Here is a 13,594-nt window from a genome sequence, read left to right as displayed (position 1 = left end):
GTTTCCAATGATGATTTTCTATGTTCTAAATGTTTTAACGCATATTAACAACGACACTAAGTGAACAAGAAGAAGTTTTCCATGGTGTGGAGAACAAAGATTTTGTATCTGCAGTAGCAGTCAGCTATAGAGGTTGTCTTAGTCCTGTTGAGAGTGTCAGTGAAGTCAAGTCGTAAGCTGTATGCATCAAGAGAGCATAGACTAATTACTTGCAGCTGTGGGTGATTATCCCACATCAAAACTAACCAAAACTCTTCTAAGTAGAAATTCCATCTAGAGAAGAATGTGAAACTAAAGAAGCTTGTGCAAATTTATATTGAATGTCAACTGAGCTGTTGAATCATGTTAATTCTACAATGGAAAGGTGATATTTCTACCAATTATCCCAGTGTTTCTTTCAAAGGTACTAATTTCGCATTACGCTCCATCTGCAACAAAATACATGGTAGACAAAAGAAGGAACGCTAAAACGCTAAAAATCATAGCGAGTAATGATCTATCAGTCAGATCAAGTATCTTAACGTAAGGCAAGACAAAACATTATTCAAGAGTGTACGACATATACAACATTAAAATGATAATTGTTGGTTCTGATTCTAGATTTGTATCAGAAATACATTACTTTTATTTATTTATCAACTGGCATCGCAAAGGAGTTTGCAATACAAAATCAGAAAAAGAAATATTGAACCGACATCTATTACAGTAACATACCATCGTAGGAATTATTGTTGCAATAAAAGACAGTATATTATTACCTTTTCATCAGGTAAAACGGTTCTCTTTCGATTTGACATACAGTTAAAGTTCTGGACGTTTCTCTTGGGCATCTCTTAGGTTCTGATAAACACGGACTACAAACCATATTAATGGAAGCTGACTATAAACAATCCGTGTCCACTTCGAATATGATTTCATCTGTGAAGAAAGCATCTCAATAGCCTTTCGAGATACAAAAGCCCCGCTTACTTTACGGAAACATAAAGGTAACCAAGGAAGTTGGAGATCTGGGTTCCATTGGCCCTAACACCGTGAGTTGAATGCGAATGGAGATAAAGCGAAAGTCAGTTGTTGATGTGGATATATCCAACATACTACCTTGTGACAGTTCAGTTACTCCGTGAGCTTGCGTTAGGACAGTGAACATCGGACCTCCACATAGCACTATAAGGGCGTGTATGCTGTACGAGTTCAAATTGGGGTCAAACGCAGATGCATCGGGGCGGAAGATATGCCAGGCCTTTGGTGAGGGTGTCGTGACTACGCAGACAAAGCAGCTGTGGTTTAACAAGTTTAAGGACGGTTACAAAGCACTCAAAGACGCACCACGTGCCGGAAGACCAACACATCTATAAAATGAAATCTTTTAGGCAGCAATTGAGACAAACAAGAGACGAACAGTGGCCAGACATGTGAGAAACTGGGACTACAATTCAATGTGAGTGAATAAACCATTCGGCAGCACCTCCATCAACTTGGGAAGCACTACAAGTAGGAGCGATGGGTCCCACATGATTTGACGCCGGGCCAGAAGGCAAGGCGAGAAGACATCTGTGTTCCTTTGCTGTCTCGTATGAGGAAGGAGACATTTCTCGACAGGGTGTTGACATGTGATGAGAAGTGGGTCCTGTACCAAGTTCCACGGCGCCGTCATCATTGGTTAACATCTCATGAACCGGTTCCAAAACAGCCGAAAGCAGTACTGCACCAGAAGAAAGACCTGTGTGTTTGGTGGACTGCTCGCGGCATCGTGCATCGGGGACTGTTACCAGTTGGTCAGAGCATCAATGCAACTGTATACTGTCAGCAGTTGAGCCGTGTAAGAAAAACTTAAAACTCTGGAGTCAGTACTTCTGAATTGCAAATGCAACCTCCTGTTACAGGACAACACTAAGCCCCACGTGGCTAGGATGACCCTGGACACCATTCTACGCCTTGAATGGGAAACTTGCATTCACCATACTGCCCGGATATTGCACCGTCTGATTATCAACTGGTCCATTCCTTGGACAATCACCTTAGCGGACGCCAGTTTAAATCCCTAGTAGAGGTGCAAAATTCACTTGATACCTTCTTCGCTTCACGGCTCACCAAGTTCTAACGTGATGGAATCCGTGGTCTTCCAAAACGTTGGCAGAAGATTGTCGATGCTGATGGGGATTATTTTTTATCTTCTTGGTACGTCTTAGATGACATATCGATATTCGAAGATGGATGAAAAAGTGAGAGAACTTTCTTGGTTACCTATGTTGAATTGAAAACTAATAAATGATAATGATAATATCCTACAGACAAATTTTTATTTTTAGCCAGACTTACTCGGTGCAAACAATTTCACATTCACGTACTAGGTTAGGTTATTTTCATTTATTTCGTCCTCTGGCTCATTTATTCTTAATACACACTAACACTCCTCCCCACGAATTTTACGGTCGTCTGTTTCTGTATACAGAGAACTGATTAGAAAAGGGAAGTTCACTGTTCCTTACCGATTCACTCATCACTGAACAGCCTTTATTTAACTATCAGTAAGTATTTCAGTTTTTATTTAGTTTTTATTTAAATATCAGTAAGTATTTCAGGACCTTACTGATATTAATAGCAGTCTATTAGTGTTTGTAATGCTCTGTATATTTTGCTAAGATCTTCACATGTTTAAAGGTTCCACTCTTTTTTTTTTTTTTTTTTTTTTTTTTAATCGAAGATCTCCACTGAAGTTAAAGCTTTAGACATGTGAAGATATTATTACTTAATATGTTTTAAAACTTTATGATCCTTGATAATGGGTACTCGACAGTATCCGAAATATTGGATACTACTTCCTTAGGAATACGAAAAGAGCTAGTACTAGTTATATTCAATATATATCCTATAGCATCCATGAGCAGAATGTTACCAAATCAACTGCTTACAACTAATGATCTTTGTTACAGTGTTCGCGATATATCATTGGCTTCAGGACACACATTATATATCTGATGAGGTAAATATATTACCAATACTGTAACAAAAATCAGTAGTTATAAGCAGCTGTTTTGGTTGTATTTTATTTTGATTTACTTTATACGTAATTCCGAAGCCAGATTTAGCACCATTCAGTAGAAGTTCAATTTTGTTTGTAAGCTTACATAACACAAATTACCAAGTAGATCATAGGTTAAGAACAGTTATTTTTTAAAAGCATTTTATTTTAACGTAAACAAGATACAGGCCATATTGATAAGGTATTTTTAGAATAAAGAATGGCACCAAACATTAGAAACAACTCACCTAAGATCATTTTTGAGCTCCACTACTACGTCCTTCCCCACCAAAGATTTGAAGAATGAATAGAATAACTGAAAAAAAAATACATATATAGTATGTAATATAGCCTATAGCGTTAATCACTAAGTAGTATACTTATTTTAGTTATTTCTTTTTATAAATTGAGAATATACGTAGTTACCTTGTGTTACATTATTTATAAATACTTACGTCATCAGAACACTTCACCAATCAGCTCATGTTCTTTAAATGTTTTAATTTCGTATCATTTGAGTAACGACGCCACAGACATTGGTTTCATCAGCCAATTTTAAATTTGAAGAATGTTGACTTCTCATACCGTTTAATTTGGTTCTTTTCACAAAAAAGTTAAAAATCACAGCCACTATTTTAACTTGCTACTGATCACCTTTCTAAATTCTTGATAGGATCAGTCCATATATAATCACCGAAATTAGAAAAAAATCCCCAGTCAACCATTTGGGATTTTGATGAAATTTGGCACACAGGTACCTACATCCCTCGTAAGAAAGCTAGTAAGTTTTCATTTTCCTGTTTCTACCAGTTCCTGAGAAATTGGCTTAGAAGTGAGGCAGTCCTCATCGTGACTTGCTGAACACTGATTTTTGTAAGTTTGCAATGAGCAAGAACTCGGGTACTAATTACGTTACATGGGTGAAACTTTTTCTGCAATAAATATATGCATCGTTGTAATGAAGTAATATGTTGAAAACGGCATGACCATTTTATATTCGGATATATAAAATGTCAAAATCAGCATTTTTTTTTTACATCACCGTTTATAAAGCTCATTTTTTAACGTGTCACAGATTTCCTAGATAAAACAACAAATGCCTGTGTTTATGTGCAATACCTTACATGGTAGTAAACTACATGCACCAGTAATGCAGAGCTGTTTACACTTTATTTACAGGATTTATGGGAAATTAAAGTTGGTATCATTGTAAAAAAAAAAGCAAACTTTTTGCTTATTTTCACAGCCCTGTTTAACAATGTCGTTATTAACACGGGGCAATACCACGAGATACTTCTTGAATCGATTTAGCGTCCCATCAATAGGTTCCGCCACCTCCCTTACCGGAAGTGATAGAAACTAAGAATTTCCGGTTTTAACATTGATCATTACAGAGCAAACACGGTAATAACTATGTACCGAGAAGCGATTTTCTGTAACCGATTGAGCGTCCGAATAACATCTCCCACCTCCAATATAATCTCTCTTCTAAAACTGGAAATAATACAAACCTACTACTACTCTCGGTTTCAGCATTAATTTCCATAGAGCAAAGGACAAGAGAGAGTGAGCTCAAGAAGTTGATTCCCCTATTCATACCGGAAGTGCAGGAAACCTACTATTTCCGATTTCAACGCTAACTCCTAAAGTAAAACAAAATGTTAATAAATAGCAAGAAACAGTTTGTTGGTAAGGATTCAGAACCGCAACAAAACGTTCGATCTTCGACTCTATTTCTCTATTGCACGGGTCCGCGGGAGCGGATAGTCGATGGCTGCCAACCAACAGAGTAAAGTATACTATTAGTCGTTCAGTGTCTTATGTACTCGAATTCTCTCTCCACTTTTGCCCAGTCCAAGCAACCTTGTATGTAATGTAATAAAATATTCAATTACCTTTGGAGGACAAAGTGAATAATAATAATAGGTCAATTAGTTATGGGAAAATAAACGCTTTGCAGTATAAGTGTAATGGTTATGCGTATCTAGTACAATGTATTCATCGCACCAATATATCATACTGAAAGGTTCACGAGTGAATACTTCAAGTATAAGAGAAAAGACATGGAATGTTTCGCACGTTATATTGATATTAATCTTGTTTACATTTATTATCAGTTGTGAATATCAGCATTCATGAGTTCTTTATTATCAGCATTCATGAACATTATCATTATTAAATTGTATTAATATACTTCTTAAAAACATTAATACTGTTATTATTCACAGATTTTACGACGAGTACGGGTTCAGTCCTAAACCTGTGTAAGAATTTATTTGTCATGAGAAGAAATATAGGGTTTTATCACGCATCCTCTTTGAAGTAATTCATATCTTAACAATCCCATATTAAAATATAAGCTTTTAGGGTTAGGGACTACAATGTTTTTCACAAAGATTTCCAGTCTTTAAAAACAAACAGCGTAACTCGATGTTGATTGACTATTTCATACGCTTAACGCAATATTTCTGCTGTAGCGCGTGCCGTAGCCTCTCGTCCTCTTCTAAGAGGGACCGAAAATTGTTATATTTTCCAAATTATAATTGCAACTGAAAGAGTAAGAGATAGCGCTGGTGTATCCATATGAGAAGGTATTTCGTTTCTGTTTTTCATCCAATCCATGGATACAGCTTATAATTTCTCCCCTTAAGCTATATTTCTTCATGTACTTTCTCACCTTGTAGCGTGCGAACATACAAACAGTAACTTCAGTCATACGAAATAAGTAAATAAATAGACAATGTGTACATTCTATTCTATGAGAACATTAAAACTAACTACTTAAAGTATTAATTTTCTTCAATAGAAAGACAACATTCATATCGCTTGATAAGCTATTTACTTTTTTCTGGACTTAGCTTTGCCTTATTTATGATTATCAGAATAACTCGGAGAAGCTGCTAACGTGCCTGATTCCTTGGGTGACATCTTCAAGTAGTGGCGCATGCTCCCCGTGTTTTGTCATCGATTGTATGCGTTTTCTCTTAAAATTCTGATCTTGGCCCATGTAGAGATGTGTTTTTACTTAAATCCGAGTATTCATACTATTCCTTAACAATACAGTAATTACCATAATATATTGAATATGCTATGAACTAATTTCTTATGGAAGAATCAACTGCTATTCGTAAGACTTACTACTCTCAGTATTGCTAACTTACAATGATTTTTCATTTTTCCTTAAACGTTTGCGTTATTTCAGAAAAATGGACTGGAATGTTCATTATATCACAAGAAAAGAAAGAAAGAAAATAATAATAAAAACAGTTGTACTTGCTGTTCTTATTTAAAATACTAAGTTCCTTATGCTTCAGATCACTGCATGGTTTTTCATTAGAGATGAGAAAATTGTCAACATTTAAATAAAAAAAAGAAATAAAGAAACAGAAACTGAAAATAATAACAACTATTTGGTCTAGGAATTAATTCGTGCGGTTGGTACGCACACATTGAAGCTGTAGTACAAACACAAAATACATAAATACCTTAAGAAAAATATTGTCCATCGCTAGCCACCACTTTCGCCCATCTGTCAGGCAATGTACGGATTCCGTGGCGAAAGAAGTCCTCATCCTTGGAAGCGATCCAGTCAGAGACCCATGTTTCGATATCTTCTGAAGAAGTAAACCGCTGTCCAATCAAATCGTTGTTCATGCAATCGAACAAGTAGTAGTCCGAAGGAGCAACGTCTGGTGAATACGGCGGGTGGGGTAAAACTTCCCATCCGACATTTTCTAAATAGGTTTTGACCGGTTTTGCGACATGTGGGCGAGCGTTATCATGTTGAACAATAAGTTTATCATGTCTGTTCTCCCATTCTGGTCGTGTTCTGGCCAGAGCTTGCTTCAAACGCATTAATTGTCGTCGATAACGTTCTCCATTCATAGTTTCACCCGGTTGCAGCAGCTCATAGTACACCACACCTTTCATATCCCACCATATGCACAGCATAACCTTTGCACAGTGAATATCTCGTTTTGGTTGTGATGGACCTGGTTCACCGGTTTCACCCAGGCCTTTTTTCGTTTAGGGTTCTCGTAATGGATCCACTTCTCATCATCCGTAATAATTCGATGCAGAAACCCCTTTCTGCTCTGTCGTTGAAGCAGCAATTCGCAAATGGTTTTTCGTCTTTCAACGTCTCTGTCTTTCAATTCATGTGGAACCCAATGTGACATCTTTTGAATCATTCCCATGGCTTTCAAGCGTTTGGAGACTGTTGTTTGATCAACGCCTATTGCTGCTGCAAGTTGTTCCTGCGTTTGACACGAATCCTGCTCGAGCAATGCTGTCAATTCTTCGTCTTGAAATTTTTTTGGCTGTCCAGCTCGCTCTTGGTCTGCCAAGCCGAAATCACCACTTCTAAACCGTGCAAACCACTTCTGACACGTTCGCTCAGCTAGAGCATGGTCACCATACACTTCCACCAAAATACGATGACTTTCAGTCGCACTTTTCTGCATGTTAAAGTAATGCAGCAGGACACCCCGCAAAAACACTTTATTAGGCACAAATTGCGCCATGTTCACTTAACTACAAACTGGTGTTGTTGACGCTTTAATCCACTGCCCTATACTACGAACGATACGCGATGACAGGGGTTTGCAACACATGTGTGGATACACGGAACTGTGGGACGCTCCGATCGTTGCGCCATCTCTTGTCCACCCGCACGAATTAATTTCTAGACCAAATATTTCACTGATTTGTTACTAACTTCTCGAATCATCTGAATCACGGGCCTATAAACTACCGACACTTGGAAATGTGCTGTATAGTCACTGTGATCTCATTAGCTATGCTTGAACACTATATAGAAAATGAAAAATGAAATGAAATTTTTGAGTTTTACGTCCCACGGTTATGCCGGTTAGGCTAAAGGAGACGGTGATGAGAGATGAATGAAATGGTGGAATGCAAAGTGGGAGGAAACGGGAGAACCCCGAGAAAACCCACGCACACGGTGTTTGTCCACCACAAAGTTAATTAGGCGGGGGCTGGGATCGAACCCGGGACCCCAAGCACCAGAGGTGAACGCTCTACCACTGAGCCACCGCGGCCCGCTGGAAAATTAAAAGGAGTTTTTACAAGACCTGATCCATGATTAATTATTTGAACAAAGTTTAATGCCTGGCGTGCTTTTGTTAAAGTTGCAAAAAGGTTTCTTGGGCAAAAATAAAGAAGAAAATTACGAGACTGGTCGCATATGAAGCTTTGGGATGTCGCATGTCTTTGAAAATCCACTTTCTTCACTCCCACCTCAACTCCTTTCAGAAAATCTTGGAGATGTAAACGACGAAACGGGAGAACAGTTTCACCAGGACATAAGAACGTTGTAAACTCGATATCAAGGACGTTGGAACCCTGCAATAATGGGGGACTATTGCTGGACGGTAAAGAGAGAGGACCCAGCATTTCAAATACACCAACAAGATATAATTTTTAATGTTAATACACTAACAGAAGATATATATTAGTCTGATTCAATAATTTAATTTTAAGAATTTTTAAAATTTACTATCTTTCTTGACAATTGTCGAAAGGAAGTTGATTTCCTTTTTTGCACTCATATAGCCCATTGGCCGGTAACCTTTATGATAGCTCATTTAGCTATTATGGTAAATTCGGCAACTATGCGTTACACAAAAATACGAGCTAATGCAGTAAACGACTATCATATTCGCATTCAGCGACCTAAAATTAATTAGAACCAGTCTGTAACTTTTCAAAAGTTTACAAACGTCGGCCAGTGTTTTTAAGTTACTTCACAAACCACTTCCACTCTAGCAAGCACTTTTCTCAACAACAAAAATAAAATATCTTCCAAAATTAAACAATTAATAACCCAACAATTCTTATGTCCCTAGGACATGTATTTGATAGGGGCCTCCGCCCCAAATCCTCTCTACAGAAACTTATTTCCATAATACTGTGGTAGAATGTTGTTCATGGCGTCGGTTGGATACATGAGAAAGTAATGATTCATTGTTTTATTTCTGAATAGTGCGTAGTTTGCAACACTTAACAGTCGGAAGGTACTAATATTGAGAAGTGATACAATACAGACGAATATATATGTAGCGAAGTGCAAGCCATGCGTGAAAATAAGAAATATTTCTGGCTAACAGTTAAAAATGAACGACGGAAATGAATGAAGATTAATACTAGGTAAGATATATGAAAATAACAACAAAACAAATGGCAATACAACGTTGAAAACAAAAACATGTTTATGTTGATACAATCTAGGAACGCTATGTGCGGAAGAAGAAAAATGAAATCTTTGAGTTTTACGTCCCACGCTTATGCGGGTTAGGCTAAAGGAGTCGGTGATGATGAGTAATGAATGACTTTAATGATGAGTAATGAATGAAATGAAGAAAGTGGGAGAGCAGCCGAAATTAGGGATGGCATTTAGAATCTCCCTCAAATTCATCGACGGCTCCGGAGGCATACAGTGACTTATAATGAGCCAATCTTGAGTTGAGTTTGAGTTTAAAGTCCCTATCAGCAGCGAGGCTATAAGAGCAGTGAGACGGGTAGTGAGCCGTTGTGAACGCCCTCGTTTATGCGTATACCCACCACCGTTAACGCGCCTGCTCCACATAGACGCATTGCTTCGCTAGCGCTGGGGCTCCTTTAGCGTTCCTGTCCTGACTCTTTGTTAGATAGTTTGTGCTTTTAGTGACAATCTAGCACATGTTGGTTCGTGCTTTATGCCATACGACCGCACTGTATTTATACTCATGACTACATCATAGTTACAAATAACGAACCAGAATCACCACCAAGAAGGCCAGAGCCACTACCAAGTGATTTGGGGGAGAAACGAAATAATACCCGAAATTAGTATCTAAGACAGTCATCTTTCATATGAACTCACTAATAATCCTATACTTGTAAAGAAAATACAGCTAGCTGTATTACTTACTATTTAATTCTACCGCCTGCAGAAATTTGTTCTTTATGAACATGTTTCAATCAGAGTATTGAAACTGAACTGTAAATATTGCAAAATATGGTGTGCTTAAACTTGGCCACAAGTAGAATTGTAATTATTCACGAATTGTTTCTAGTGGTGTATCTAAATTTGACCTTGAACGCTAGAAATCTTCCCTCGTTATAGTTGCTATAGTTTTGCATTTGGGGGCCAAAATCAAATATCAAATAAATAAAAAAAAAAAAAAAAAAAAAAAAAAAGCGGAAATAAGCTCATCTTACGAAAATGTAATGTAGGTGAGGGTAAGTACTAAGTTAACCTAATTTAACATAAGCTAACCTGAACAAACAAACAAACAAACAAACAAACAAAAAAGCCGATCTCTACAAACCGTGGAGGTAAGTACGAGTTAACTGCCCGAAATACAAAATTTACGGAGAAATTAAGAGAATCAGACGAATTCTTAGAATGAGAGTAGCAAACGTTAGGAAGATCATTACTGTAGAGTGATTAATAAGGGAGAAAACGTAAGTTAAATTGTGGACTGTATGTGCTCGCGGATTCAGGTGATAAGAGGTGAGGAAGCAGTAGAGCATGATCTGAATAATGTTTCAAACCCATTGTGTTATTAACGATCTTAGGGTGTGTAAGGTGCAGTAATGGAGGGATATAGTATATAATCTTAAGCGAAAAGTAATAAGAAGGGAGTTGCAAGTGAGAGAAATGTAGTGAATTGGGACAAATTTTGGCTGGTATCCTATACCATAAGGACATAAACTTACAAAATCTACGGAAGAAGTTTTGTACTTGATTTTGCAATAGGATTGTACAAGTAATCAAAATATATCGGGGTGTTAAACATATAAGATACATGTACAAAATGGAAAGTGTGCTCAGTACCACGTAGTACTCCAGATCCTGGTAAAGTTTTGGCATACAAATATTTTGGAAAATTTACATGCAAAACTCAATCCTCTGCATGAAAAGACATATTTATGAAGCAAAAATTTCCCCAGGCGAGAAAATTAAATACAAAGTAATACAACTGTATTTCACAAGTGTAGGGTTACATCTGTAAAATCATTACAAGTGATTTATGACGGAGAAATGGAGTGAGTGGAAATGAAAGATGCATCTATTACATGCTATTTTTAGCAGAGTATACAGAAGCTGTAAATGTTTAAAAGTGCAGCGTTACTAGTATGAAATTATGACAATTACTACTGAAGCACATACCACTGCCAAAACCCACTTCTTTTCCCTACCTTCGCTGACGCGACATCTCCCTAAGGGCCGAACTCCTCGGGGTCACCTGCTGTCCTCCTGCCCTAACTCGGTTAGATAGCATTCTTGTGTTTAGTGGCCACATACCACAAGTTACCTCGTGTTTAATGCACATTAGTTCTTGTGCTATGCTAATTTGCACCTAAGGAAGTAAGAGTACATGTTATGCTGAAATAAATTCATAGTTCAGGAAAGTAAGTATACCCCCATTCAACGCGTAGCACACAGGAAAGAAGTATTTCCTTTTGTGTTTTGTAACTTTTAATAAATACACTTGGACATCACCAGACGGAAAAACACATAATCAAATTGATCACGTTTTAGTAGATAGAAGAAGACAATCTAGCATAATTGACGTCCGGTCGTTTAGAGGGGCTGATTGTGAGACTGATCACTACCTGGTAGCAGCGATAATACGGGAGAGATTATCGTTGAATAAAGGTAATACTCAATGTCCGAAAACGGAGAGATTTAATTTAAAGAAATTAGAAGAGAGCCAGGTAAGAGAGGAATACCAGATTGAAGTTTCGAATAGATTCTCGGTTTTAGAAGACTCGGAGTGCACTAGTGTTGAGGATACTTGGATTGAAATTAGAGATAGCGTTAAAAGTTCAGCAATAGAAAAATTGGGACACGCGGAAATACGTAGGAACAAACCATGGTTCGACCAAGAATGCATTAAACTAGCAGAGAAGAGAAAACAGGCAAAATTACGGTGGCTACAAAATCCGAATGAAATAACTACACAAAATTTCGCAGATATCAGGCGGGAAACTTCCAAAACTTTTAGAACAAAGAAACGGGATTTTTTGAAAGCTAAAATTAAGGAACTTGGAGATAATAGTAAAAATAAAAATATTCGGGACATGTATAAGGGGATCAGCGAATTTAAGAAAGGCTATCAACCTCGTGCTTATATATTAAAGAAATCTGACGGAACAGTTCTCACTGATACGGATAGCCTCTTAAATAGATGGAAAGATTTCTTTGACGATTTGCTGAACACGCAGCCAAAAACTAATGTGCGTGGAGAAAAGGAGATACACACCGCAGAACCGTATATTCCAGAACCCAATCGAATAGAAGTGGAAGCCGCTATAAAGAAATTAAAGAAACACAAATCTCCGGGTGTAGATGAAATTCCGGCTGAGTTAATTTTAGCTGGAGGCGAAAAATTGTGGAACAAGATACACAAACTCATTCTCCTTATCTGGAACAAGGAAGAATTGCCACAAGAGTGGAAAGAGTCAATCATTGTTCCAATTCACAAGAAAGGCGACAAAACTGACTGTAATAATTATCGAGGCATTTTTCTTCTGTCAACATCCTATAAAATCCTTTCAAATATTCTGTTAGCAAGATTGACCCCATACGCAGATGAAATTATTGGAGATTATCAGTGCGGATTTAGACGAAATCGATCAACTATCGACCAAATATTTACCATTCGCCAAATACTCGAAAAGAAGTGGGAATACAATACCCCGGTACATCAAGTATTTATTGATTTTAGAAAGGCTTACGACTCGGTTAGGAGAGAAACATTATACAACGTTCTTACACAGCTTGGAATACCGAGAAAGATAATTAGATTAATTAAGATATGTTTAAATGAATCCCAAAGTAAAGTCCGGGTAGGAAAATTTTTGTCCACGAGCTTCCACGTCGAAAATGGCCTGAAACAAGGAGATGCGTTGTCGCCATTATTATTTAACTTTGTGCTGGAATACGCCATAAGGAAAATCAAAGATAGCAACCAGGGCCTAGAGTTGAACGGCATTCACCAGGTTATGGCATATGCTGATGATGTAAATTTAATAGGGGATGATAGGAGAACAGTAGAAATAAATGCAGAGATCTTATTAAACGCTTGCAGGGACATGGGTTTAGAAGTAAATGCAGAGAAAACTAAATACATGGAAGTGCGTCGGGACCGTAATACGGCAAATTGTGGAGGCGTTAAAATATTAAATAATAGTTTTGATAAAGTGGATACTTTCAAATATTTAGGATCAATATTAACAGACGAAAATCATATTCACGAAGAAATTAAATGTCGACTAGAAGCAGGGAATTCGTGTTACTATTCGGTTCAAAATCTCTTGTCGTCGCGAATTCTGTCGAGGAATTTGAAGCTTAAAATATATAAAACGATAATCATGCCTGTTGTTCTGTATGGTTGCGAAACATGGTCCCTTACTCTGAGGGAAGAACATAGACTGAAAGTATTTGAGAACAGGATCCTGAGAAGAATATTCGGACCCAAGAGGAACGAGAATGGGGAATGGCGGAAGCTTCATAACGAGGAACTACATAGTTTATACGGTTTACACAACATTGTTAGGGTC

General features: G+C 37.5%; 1 protein-coding gene across 2 annotated transcripts in view; it reads right to left on the bottom strand.

The window, feature by feature from the left end:
• Nucleotides 1-13,594, bottom strand: part of LOC145689822 (U6 snRNA-associated Sm-like protein LSm2) — a 34,997-nt gene that overhangs the window by 10,849 nt on the left and 10,554 nt on the right. For both annotated transcript variants that reach the window (XM_081764035.1, XM_081764034.1), the window contains exon 2: nt 3,271-3,338. In XM_081764035.1, coding sequence (XP_081620161.1) covers nt 3,271-3,338 — 68 coding nt within the window. The remainder of the gene's footprint in view (nt 1-3,270; nt 3,339-13,594) is intronic.

Source organism: Thermobia domestica, chromosome 7, assembly GCF_964235325.1.
Source record: "Thermobia domestica chromosome 7, izTheDome1.hap1.1, whole genome shotgun sequence".
Lineage (NCBI taxonomy): Eukaryota > Metazoa > Arthropoda > Insecta > Zygentoma > Lepismatidae > Thermobia > Thermobia domestica.
Note: the sequence above shows the minus strand (reverse complement) of the source record. Positions and strands in the feature narration are given on the sequence as shown.